This window comes from Pundamilia nyererei, unplaced genomic scaffold (assembly GCF_000239375.1).
Source record: "Pundamilia nyererei isolate P.nyererei 1_Seehausen unplaced genomic scaffold, PunNye1.0 scaffold00023, whole genome shotgun sequence".
NCBI lineage: Eukaryota > Metazoa > Chordata > Actinopteri > Cichliformes > Cichlidae > Pundamilia > Pundamilia nyererei.
In genome coordinates, this window is record NW_005187424.1 from 4,000,076 (window position 1) to 4,011,901 (window position 11,826).

An 11,826-nucleotide genomic window follows, 5' to 3' on the forward strand; every position below is an offset into this window, starting at 1 on the left:
GTTTGGCTTTTGCACCATATTGCATTAATTTTTTTGTTTTATATTTTTGTTTCAATTAATTTGAGCGTCAGCTATTTTTCAGAGTTTCAGAGTGTGTGTGTCTAACCGCGCTGGTTGGTTTTAATTGTTTTCAAAATGTTTAGTTTTTTTGTTGTTTTTTTAGTTTCACTGTCATTTTTATTTACTAACTAATTAATGACAATATAGGTGCTGTTTGTCAGTGGAAACGTTTGAAAAGTTCACCAAACGTATTACAGAAGAACAGTTGGCTTTCCCTCATACACTAAAAATCGGTACCAAAGCCTCGTAATTAAAATCATTTATTTCTAGTTTTCTTTTTTGTTTAGTTTTCATTAACAGTAATAAACAGAAATCATTATAATACAGATATTCTCATTAAACTCCCGTGAGCTATTTATCATGTAACCCAGTCTAGTTTTTACAGACTATTTGTACAGACTAAGTGGTATGTCTCAGCAGCCCAGCAGCAGGTTGTCAGTAGAGGAATGTCTGGGGAGAAGGCTGGCAGATAGGCAGACTGATTTTGATTTGTAATTGACAAGAGGGGCAGAATCTGAGCTATCAGTGTGGTGTTTCACTTGTGTGCGTACTAGCAGAACAGATGCACTTTAAATGGGATAGTTCCTGTTTTTGTAAAGCCTTGCTTAAGACGTGCAGTGACACAGGCTGCTCTGTTGGCAGGTTCACAGGCCAGCTAACGCCCAGTGATCCCCTCCAGACTCTCTTCCAGCTGCTGTCTGGGAGAATTCCTGCTGCAGCCACGGTAAAATATCCAGAACCTAACAAAACTCTTATATGAAGACAAGCTTATGCTATAGCCTGTATCTTATTACTAAGGTTTAATAGTGATTTTCTGTGCTCAGTGCTGTGGAAATGAAAAATGGGGAGACTGGAGGCCCCATCTGGCTGTTATGCTCTCCAATGAGACAGGAGATCCAGCCATCCAACAGAAGGCCATCGTCACCATGGGAGATACACTCGGTACTGATACACCGACTGACTGACAGGTTGTCATGCACACACATACAAACTGATGTGTGTTGCTTTTCCCTGTGCAGCCTCCAGAGGCCTCATACATGCTGCCCATGTGTGCTACTTGACAGCCAGTGTTCCCTTCGGGGTGTTTACACAGAAGGCTGAGAGACTGGCACTTCTAGGCAGCAGCCACAGGTGAGCTGTGATTCAGACTTGCTGCCATTCATCAGTCCAAGTGCTGTTCATCTGGTTATACTGACAGCACAAGCTTAATTTTCTGCTGAAACACGTGCATGTCTTATTTTGATCTTAATTTCTGTCAGCTCTTTGCTTTGAATTTGTCTGTTTTTATTTCCTCTAGGAAATTGTTTGAGTGCTTTGCCACAAACACTGCCATCCAGTGCACTGAACTATATGAGTATTGCCAGACTCTTGGGAACAAAAGCTTTTCAATACCCTCCTTTCAGGTGGGTGCTACTTATATTTTTTGTGTTAATGGTGTACCAAATGGAAATATCAAATTTAAAGGCACCGAATATTCTCTGTGTCATCTAACATCTAACATTTTTCCATTATAACACAGCTCCACTAGCACATAGAATACATTTTCCCCCATCAATTTATTAGACACTTTTACACAGTTTAACAAAAGGTTTCTAGTTTGGATTCAATACAGGAAGATAATACATTAACATTTCATTCAGAATCAGAATATCTTTTTGTTGCAATGTATGGTCCTTGAGAAGATCTGGGTGAGTGGCTCCAGCAAATCCCAGGAACAACTTCCAAGATCTCTGTCCAGAAGATCGCAGTCCTAGGAACAGCAAAGATACTGCTTGGGACCCTCAAGTCCTAGACCTCTGGTAGAGGACCTGATCTTGAAGGATAAAGATTGCCGGCAAAACTTTGCCCATCTTTTGTATCTCTGGACACTATTTTAGACTCACTGCATTAGATCCAACAACCCTTAGCAAAGACTTAAATATTTGGAATCATTACCATTAAATCTGCAATAAATGCATGACTGTGGTTATTGTTGTATTTTGGTCAGGTGTATAAGTTCCTGTACGCCAATCGTCTGTTGGACTGTGGGCTTTCATCTCAGGCCTTTCATTACTGTGAGGTGGTCGGACAGGCGATCCTCAGGCATCAGGAGCCTTTCTTTGTGCTGACTGGTGAGGTCGTCAAGGTAAACCTACAGGTTGTCTTACACATCTGACTAACTATCAGTGATCTGTTCAATTACGACACAATGGTTATACTGTATGTTTTTCTTGCAGCTGTCAGACAGACTGAGATACTCAGAGGGTCAGTTCAGTGAAGCAGGGCTCCATAGAGACGGGCAAGAACCTGATTGGCTGAAGCACCTACGTGCTAGGCACCACAGTTTACAGGTGATCAGGTTCTTCAGTCTTTTCACATCATATTATGTTTACCTGTGTGTGAGAGGAAATGTCTCCGTTGTCACTGCTGTACAAGGAAGAATTAAATCGTGGAGGAAATGTATGATACATGAGGGTTTCTAATTTAGCTTAGCATCAATTCAGCACTGTCAGCAATCACAACTGCTCACAAGTGACTTGTGATTTTATTGTGCACATTTTTCCCTCATCACACCTTGAACAGGAGTGATACGGGGTACCTAATCAAAACGGTAAGTGAGGCATATTTTTTCAGATATCAGTGGTATTATTTGCACACATAAGTTACTGTTGCGTTCCTGTTATATAAGTTGTTTCATGAATTAGGCTTGCAAATCATCATTGTTCTGATGGTTGTGTCATGATCCCTGGGTCTGGGATACCTTTTTTTAAAATTAAAGTGTTTCTTGGTTTCTTTTTCTTTTATTTCAAAGTTCTGATTTCACATCTAGTTTTTTCATGTTTAGGTTTGGTTAGGGTGTCTGTGTATTCCTGCCTCCCTTAGTTATTTCCTGGTTCATTTTGTTAACCTTTGCCCTACGTGTTTAGTGTTCAGTTTTACTTTCCTGAGTCTAATTTCCCTGATTAGTTCCAGCTGTGTTCCCTGGTGTTTCCCATCTATCTAAGTACCTTGTGTGTATTTATAACTCAAGTCTCCTCTTGCCCTTTGTTGTGTCCTTTCTCAGTGTTATGTGCTCCTCTGCTCCATGCTTTCCGTGGTTCCTGCGGTTCCTGCTTTACTCTCGGTTATGTGCTCCATTGTTCTGAATTTTACCCTAGATTCGTAGGTTTTTGATTCCTGGTTACAGCTCTGCATTGACGACTTCACCATTAGAGCTGTTTTTTGAGTTCATGTTCCATTTCCTGAATCCAGCGTATTGGGTTCATATCCTGCCTCACAGCCATTTATGATAGACCGCTAAATATTTTCATTATATCTTTCTCTACGTTTCAAATCCCTTTACTTACTCATTAATAAGAAAAAAACCTACTTTAATAGATTTTAAAGGAATAAAAATGGTCCCTTAAATTGCTTCAGTTTCCATATTTATGTAAACATTCAGGGCTGATTATGCTACTAAAAATAATAATTATTAATCATTATAAAATGTATTGAATATTGGTTATGCCAGTATGCCAGCTGTGTAGCAAAGCTTTTTTAGTCATGTTACTGTGTCAGTAGAGTTGGTAATGTTATCCCATCTGGTGGTTGCTCCTCTACTGTAGAGCGAACTAAAATATCTCAGCAGCTATTAGATGGATTACCATGAAATTTGGTACAGACATGCAGGGATCCCAGGCACTGTAGCCTATGATGACAAGTTTGACATAAGATGAACATATTGAATGGTTGCTTCTGAATTTTGCAAAGACAGCTCCAGCTCCTTTCGTCTAGCACCACCAATATTTCACTTCTTTTTAACTATTGTCATTTTGGCTTTATAACAAAATGACTGTCAAATTAATTTCATCACATGGTAAATGTTGTACTTGGGAAATATTAGCATCTGTGGAGTGTACACGGTACAAACTCACACTGCTAACATAGCTGTAATGGAACTTAAACTCTGTAACTAATATGGTGTTATCTTTATTAGACTGGAACTGTCGACTCTACTGAAGCATACCAGCCAGCTCCTGGGAATACTGTTGTGTCACATGAAATGCCCTCAGGTAACTTTTTGCATTGTGTAGCTTTTTTCACACTGTAGAGCAGAATTATACCTTAATAAAATGCTTTTTTTCCCTATGCAGAATCAGATTTAGATGATTTGAGCCACAGCATTCAGAGTCCTGAGCCTGAACTCCTTTATTATAGAGGACATGAGGACCAAGAAAGCATATTGCATGAAGATGGAGGAGACACTGAGGAAATGGCAGTGAGGTCATGGGGCATGGGAGCAGCTCAGGACTGGTGTGCCTCATTTACTTTTTCTTTCCCACAGACAACACTCTTACTTGATATGTGTAACTGAGTCCTGACAGAGTCTATTATGTCACTGATCTCTCTCTGCCTCTTTGTCTAGGCCACAGGCCCACTGCCCGGCTACACCAGTAACAGTGGCCTATACTCCCTCAGTGCCCACAGTGGCTCCAAGCCAGAACTTCAGTTATCATAACACAGATAGTGGTGAAGTCAAAAGTGCCTCACAACATTGTCCTCCAAATAATCTGCCAGCAATAGCAGAGGGTGAGACTCTAATGTTAGACAGCAATCATTCCCTTCTCTGTTCGGGTATTTACTATGGCCCGCGGTGAGTCAGTGTGACATTTTCTTTTTATTGCTTTTACAGGGGCCGGAGCATCCTCTGGAGCAGGGATGGTGAGAAATGCATTTTAATATTCCACTGGCAACTTTTCGCTTTGATTTATTTATCGCATAAGCATGATTTTAAAGATTACATTCAAATGTATTGTGCTGTGCATTGATTAGTGCTGCTTATAAGTTAAAATGTTTGCCTTTATTTGCCTTTGAAGATGCACGGTCAGATGATTGAGACGAACTTCGGTCAGCCGGGACAAGTCGAGCAGATTGTCCCTCAAGGATTGAAAGCTTCTGAGGACACCACTGAGCCTCCTAAACAGGTGGGTGGGCTGCCTATCATATGTCACACAGCTTTCAGTGACATTAGAATTAGTTTACATGCATCACACTTTGTTCTGTGTTAAAAGCAGAACACAAAGAAAGGATGGTTCAGTGGCTGGTTCAAGTCAAAACCTAAGGTGGTCCAAAAAGAGGCTTCAGAGCAGGGAGGCCCAGCTCACACAGTAAGTATCAAGCATACGAGCTCAGATGTGATCTCAGTTTTCATTTAATGATACTAATCGCTGTGTATGTTACAGGACTTTTCGCCATCTGCTGACGTCTGTCCTCCTCCACCGCCTGCCAGTGTCCCTCCTGGCACGTTTCCACCACAGTCTTCCACTGCTGGGATTAATCCATTCTCACGGAAAGCAGGTGGGTCACATGATCAGTTACATAATATTCTGGCTCTGTGTCAGTGTTAGTCACTTATCACTATTTTAATAATAGATTTCAACATAAACATGTTGTCAGCTTCCACATTCTTATGGTATGTTCTGAGGTCAATGAGTGTCTTAGCTAGCGTGTCCAGTTTCATATATTACAGTCATGATGGACACCGCTTGGATTTTTTTTTAGTGCAGAAACTTAAAACATTGCAAGTGTTTTGGCTGTTACTAAGGACATTTTACCTCCATTTAACTCTACAAATGTGAGCATTTTCTTTAAATACCCATGTCTTCACTATAGGCCAGCAGCTGGGTTAGAAACCGTGAGACTCACCTCTGTCACAGGTAAATGAAGTTACTTAACCTCCTAGGACCTGCCGTCCACATATGTGGGCATCACATTTTGGGTTATTTAGACTAAAATATTCAATTTTGCTCTACATGGGCCTGATATCCACTTACGAGGGCATTATACTGCTACTGTTCTATCGAAATTTTAAACGAATATCCTCATATGTGGCTCTTATTTTTCTTAAAAACAAAAATAAGGTTAAAAAAAATCAGGTAATTCTTTGTTTTTACATTCATCGGGCCCCAATATGCCCAAATATCAAAGAGAAATAAAAAATGCATGTCGTGGAAGAGTTCGGGTCTTAGGAGGTTAAAGATAAGCATATTGATTCTTTATAATTCTTTACGGATTCACATTAACTAAACATGTTCTGTTTGCAGGATCATGCGTCTTGCACCAAAAGTGAGGATATCACAATGTCACACCACATGTCGTGTACTGTAAGATGCATACCGCTCACTAGTTCTTTTTTAGTAATGCCCTTTAAAATCCTAGAGCTTGCAAACCATGATGTTCCTTGTTAGTTACAGGAATACTCTGCATCGACTTGGATATCAACTCATATTGCAGTGACAAAAACAGCTGAGGTGTGTTCTAAAAGCTGACTTAGGGGAAATTACCAGCAGACGCAGTACATATCTTGGGAAAGGGATAGCTTAACTCAGAGCAATCACGCCAGCAACACTGGGGCTGAAGTTCTACAGTGGCAAAAAATGTTGGTGTAACTGTGATCACTATGCCACGATCATCTGTGCTATATGCTGCAATTAAATATCCAGCTAAATATAAGCGTGGAAAATATTTAAAGATATACACACATATACCACTGCAGTTATATTATCTATGCTCCAAGCACTGTTTTAAAACAGAAATAAGACGCACACTAATAAATGCTGTGGTCTCAGAAGCTTTTTAAGCATAATTTGTAGCCCAGCTTTGCAGAGCTGTACCACATCATGGGCAGTACTTGATTATTTTCTGTCATCTGAAAAGTGCAACAGTTGTATTTTAAATTGCACACGGGACAGAAAATAAATGCTGAAAATAAAATTGGAATAGTGTCTTCTCATGTTGTCATACTGCCAAGATTGATGATACCACATGGCGAGAGAGGGGAGGATAGCTCAGGGAAGACCTCTACCAGCCAAATACCCAGTACCCTCTTACAGCCTCTACACCCACCAGAGAGCAGACGCTTCCAGGACCAAACTGTTTATGTGCTGATGACTTATTTGTAATGAAATGGAGCTCAGCATATAAAAGCTTGATTTTACACACCGCTCTTTAAATTGTATATAAAAACAGTAATATATACTCTTGTAATTGATTTTAGATTGACCTTTTTTATTTCTGTGTCACCGTGTAAACATGTTTGGATGTAACTGGATGTTGTTAAGTCATTTGACTTTAAGTTTCAATGTATTGTGTTTTTGTACCTCTATACGACCACATGAAATGTGTTTATTCTCTAGCTTTTCAGCAGATTCTCGCAGCAGAGGAAAGTATTATTAAAAGCTGTATCTGCAGTCATGTTAATAGTCACATATTGAATAATTACATCTTGCCAAGAAATAGCTGCAATTCCCGACAGAGCCTCTCAATTAATGTACAGCAAGTGACAACACGGCAGGTGCCGTCTCCTTTTACGATTAGTCTGCAGTAGCCAAGAATGAGTGGCACACGCTGGCCTTGAATTCAACACACGCACAAACAAACACACACATGCAGATGAGCAGCATGTGAACTACGGCATACGTCCTGCCAATAAAGTGTCACTATACAAATTATCAGAGTGGATTTATGAAAGACTGCTTAAAATGGCATCCAGATGAGACTATACTAGAACCTAATATATTTCGAACAAAGTTACATATTTTGATAATTGGAAAATAAACAAATAAAAAAAACTCCTCAACAGGCAGACATCTTATACAAAATCTTTATTGAGATTCGGATTCACAGTAAAATGCTAGTTCACTTTTACTCACTGATAAACTCCAAACATGCTACGCTTCTTGTACATGTAGCAATATGATTACAAAGAACCAAAACTCAGAAGATGGCAGCATGCATGATTAAAATACATTTAAACCTAACGTATAGGAATCTGACATCTAGTACAATATCATAAATGCTATTACTGTGTTTAGAAAATATCACACTCTGTATCCGGGCAAACTCAATTTTTCTCACTATGTGTATTTCTGTTGGTAAAATAGAAATTAAACTACAAAAGTAAGCATGACAAATGCTGTAGTTGAATAAATAAAGCGCACTATGAATACAAAGTACTAGTACGTGAAATTCACATCCAAAAAGTCCAAATCAGCAAAAAGAGCAAGCAGTAACTGACTGGCAATCCAGCTTCCCTGAATGATTACAAATGCACTGGTCTATTAATGTTGTCACAGTCATGTTTTTAGTATCAGTGATGCAAAATCTTATCTACTCAAGAGCAGTACTTAAATATTGTAATTGTATTTGTATTATTCTTTGCAAGGGTTAAGAACAATAAGCTGCCTATCATTTGAAGCTGGTATGTCTAGTGTGCCACTGTTGCTACAGAGTGGTGGTGCATTTATGTATTTCCACACTTCCTTTGGGAAATGTGTTGTAGAGTTCATGGCTGTAGTGCATGATTGAAGAAGTCGTATGATAAAATGCCTAAATGCAAAACTGCTATATTGTGGGTAACATTAATTACATTTACAGTGCATTCACAGTTTTAAAAAAAGGGTTCAGTGCTCTTTTAATGAGTTTCACATCACACCATTAAACTGTCAGCTCCAGTGTCAGTGCTGTGCTGGCGGTAATTTTTATCCCAAGACATTCTCGTGGGAACCCAGCACCCTGGGGAAACAGAGTGAAGATTTTACAGCTCATGGCACTCTAAATAAATATTGCTCATTAGCATATGTAAAGTGGTGCCCTATAACCTTTTGTCCAATGTTTCTTGACCTTAATAACTGAAATGAAACAGCTGTAGCACAGTAATGGATATGTACAGTTCTTGTCTTTAACAGGCTGCGACACTTTTGTCCCCATGTTTCTGCACATGCTGTGCAAGTTTTGTGGAACACTGGAAAGATCTGTCACATTCTGTGCAAACAAAAATCCTCCCTGCACAGTTTTGCTCCTGATGAAGCTTCAGTTTTGCTGGGTGGCTAAAATTCTTGCTGCAGCCCACGCAGTTGTGGGGTTTCTCTTTACTATGTATGAACTGGTGACGAACAAGACGGGAAGCCATGGCAAATGCCACGCCACATTCTGTGCACTTATGGGGCCGCACTCCGCTGTGAATGGCTTCATGCTCGGTCAGGTTGGAGGACTTTGTGAAACACTTGGAGCACACAGAGCAGACAAAAGGACGCACTCCTCTGTGGATTTTCTGGTGCTCTGCCATGCGGCTAGCCAGGGCAAACCTCTTCCCACAGTCGGGGCAGGAGAAGGGTCTTTCTCCCAGGTGCTTACGCTCGTGGCGCTTCAGAGCTAGGGGTTTATTGAAGGTCTTGCCGCAGTGCGTGCATGGGAAGGGCTTGTCATTGGTGTGCATGTTCCGCTCATGCTTCCGCAGGTCTGAAGAGCGGATGAAATCCTTGCCGCAGGTGTCACAGATGTATGGCTTTTCACCAGTGTGTGTACGGATATGCTTACGGTAATCTGAGGACCAGATATAGGTTTTGACACAGAAGGGGCAGTGATACGGTCTTTCACCCGTGTGCAGACGCTTGTGTTGCTGCAGCGTGCCTTGATGAGAGTAAGCCTTGCCACATATATCACATACATGCGGCTTGAGGCCTGTGTGTGTTTGTAAGTGACTCTGCAGGTTGCACAGCTTCTTGAAAGCCCATTGGCAGTGCGTGCATTTGAATGGACGTTCCTCTGTGTCAGTGTCAACTCCATTGCGTTTTTTCATTGCTACCAAAAGTCGAGGGATTTTGTCGTCTTTACACTTTTTAAGCAATTTCATAAGTGAAGGACTATTTACATTCAGATGTTTGGTCTTATTCTCACCTTCGCTTGGAGAAGATTCCTCACTACTTAACTCTAGCTTAGATGTCCTCTGTTGGTCTGAGACATCACTTTGGCTCTTGGATTGTTTCAAGAACATGCTTTCATTCTGTGTCACAGCATCCTGGAGCACGTCATTTGGTTTACATATTTCATTGGTCTTAGTGTATGTAATGCATCGTAGCGATGCCCCTTTGTGTTCTTGCTCATCCTGGATTGGTGTTTCTTCTCCTGGTGAAAGCCCTGCAAACCTCTCCACAAGAGAGAAGTTTGGTGTTTGAGGATTCAGATAAAGGATTCCAGTCTCATTACTCTCTGGGAATGGCTCCATTCTTACACCATTACTGCCAAATGAAGACTCTATATTCACACTGTGAGTGTTACTCAAGATGTATCCATCCAGGGGAAAATGAGTGACACTTCCCTTCCTTTTCCTTTTCCTTTTTTTGTCAACATCTGTCCCAGTAGACATCTGCAGAATGACACTGATTTTGTCAGAAATGTGTTTTGAATTATTTATTTATTTATTTTTTACTCATAACTGATGCCACACAGACTTTCTGCAGCAAGTCTGCTGTTGCTGCATGCACCAGTATCATGTAAATATCCCACACATGCTCTGACACCATGCTCGTCATATGACACCAGAACTTTACTATGTGTTCCCGCAGCGTTATATTACTATAAAAATAAAAACAACTCATTATTTTGTAATTTCACACATTAAATCATTTTATAGAGCAGCTTACCCTGGAGTCTCCACGCGAGCAGGTCAGATCCCGGAGATGCCTGGGAGATATACTAGCCCGGGTACTAGTATAACTCTATGAGAGATGTCCGGTTGCGTTAACGGGCGGAGTTTGGCAGCAAGCCTCTGTAGGTCAGCATCTATCCTGCAAGTCAGCAGCAGCAATTATATCTTCACAGCCGGGCTCAATTTACCCTCCACTCACTGAACTTGCCACCCGTTTTACATACGACTTGTTGAGTAATTGCATCAGACGGAGACTTTCAGATTGCGTTGGACGGTAGAAAGTCGGAAACTTTAACAGTTTACTCGCTTAAGTTGGATCCTTGAACTGGAAAGACTAACTTTTAATTAACTTTTAGTTTACCAACACTCTTTTTGACTCTTTTTCTTTTCTTTTTATTAATTTGTTTTAACAGCTTTAAAAAAATAGAAATAAAAACAACAACAACAACAAAAAAAGAAGAAAATAAAATGTTTTTGATAGTGTGTGAGTTAGTGCCGCCGTCCGCGCATTGATATTTAGGTTACGCTCTCAGGAGGGCGTTAATGAAACGTTCAAATTACCTTTAAGCCAAGGAAGAAACAAAATGCAACACTCTACTTAAATTACATATCACAAACCTGGAAACATTTTTGCTCAGTTTAAGTTTACTCGCCCTTGCTATTAGTGAGTGACATATTTTGTTTTTGAACGGGTATAAAATAATGGTCGTATTTGTAAGTATGCGACTAGTGCATTGATATTTTAATTAAATGCATTATGAGGTCAGGTGGAGACGGACAGAAATTTAAACCATTTGCTTGTTAAATAATTACACTGAGCTGAAAACATTTGACCAACACTAACCGTTTCAGCACAGCTAATATTCAAGTATATTTTCATTCACCGTTAAACTCTAACCGTTAGTAATAATCTAAGAGTGAGCACCGTACTGTCCAAAAGTCTATAAAGTATCACATTGATGACGGTGTTTCAGATCACAGCAAAGTTATTTTCACCTCTATTTTAAGTCCATGAGCATTTTGGGGTAACGACCACAAGATGTCACTGTTCACCTGATATTTTGCCAAGTCAGAAGCAAAAACTGTGGAAAATCACCAGCTCTACGAAAAAGAGAAAAAAGGGTGAATTTTAGAATGCGTCTTATTGTAGACATCTGTGTTGCTTTAGAAAAAAAACACGATGTTTTCAGCTCAGTCTCTGAATGAAAAAAAAAAATCTATGGATATATCAACAGATGAATCTTGTTGGTTTCGAAACAACAGAAGTTCTGAAGAATACTTATATGTGCCCGACGTATGCTTAACAAAATCAACATGGG

At 40.0% G+C, this 11,826-nt stretch overlaps 2 protein-coding genes across 3 annotated transcripts in view; one reads left to right on the plus strand and one right to left on the minus strand.

Annotated features, from left to right (window-relative positions):
* The window catches only part of sec16b (SEC16 homolog B, endoplasmic reticulum export factor), a 14,868-nt gene extending 7,545 nt beyond the window's left edge, over window positions 1-7,323 (plus strand). For both annotated transcript variants that reach the window (XM_005727245.1, XM_005727246.1), the window contains exons 11-25: window positions 703-784; window positions 885-1,002; window positions 1,080-1,191; window positions 1,358-1,463; window positions 2,048-2,185; window positions 2,277-2,390; window positions 4,016-4,091; window positions 4,173-4,332; window positions 4,445-4,608; window positions 4,712-4,740; window positions 4,896-5,003; window positions 5,091-5,186; window positions 5,262-5,376; window positions 5,692-5,735; window positions 6,123-7,323. In XM_005727245.1, the coding sequence (XP_005727302.1) occupies window positions 703-784; window positions 885-1,002; window positions 1,080-1,191; window positions 1,358-1,463; window positions 2,048-2,185; window positions 2,277-2,390; window positions 4,016-4,091; window positions 4,173-4,332; window positions 4,445-4,608; window positions 4,712-4,740; window positions 4,896-5,003; window positions 5,091-5,186; window positions 5,262-5,376; window positions 5,692-5,708 (1,435 nt within the window). In that variant the 3' untranslated portion in view covers window positions 5,709-5,735; window positions 6,123-7,323. The remainder of the gene's footprint in view (window positions 1-702; window positions 785-884; window positions 1,003-1,079; window positions 1,192-1,357; window positions 1,464-2,047; window positions 2,186-2,276; window positions 2,391-4,015; window positions 4,092-4,172; window positions 4,333-4,444; window positions 4,609-4,711; window positions 4,741-4,895; window positions 5,004-5,090; window positions 5,187-5,261; window positions 5,377-5,691; window positions 5,736-6,122) is intronic.
* A 344-nt stretch (window positions 7,324-7,667) lies between these two features.
* znf648 (zinc finger protein 648) lies at window positions 7,668-10,556 on the minus strand. The gene is made up of 2 exons (XM_005727247.1): window positions 10,503-10,556; window positions 7,668-10,225 (listed from the first exon to the last, which is right to left on the minus strand). The coding sequence occupies exon 2, from the start codon at window positions 10,223-10,225 to the stop codon at window positions 8,759-8,761; it is 1,467 nt and encodes a 488-aa protein (XP_005727304.1). The 5' UTR covers window positions 10,503-10,556; the 3' UTR covers window positions 7,668-8,758.
* Between the last annotated feature and the right edge of the window lie 1,270 nt (window positions 10,557-11,826).

Coding starts and splice junctions, on each gene's coding strand:
- znf648 (XM_005727247.1), bottom strand. CDS start 10,225: ATGTCTACTGGGACAGATGTTGACAAAAAAAGGAAAAGGAAAAGGAAG.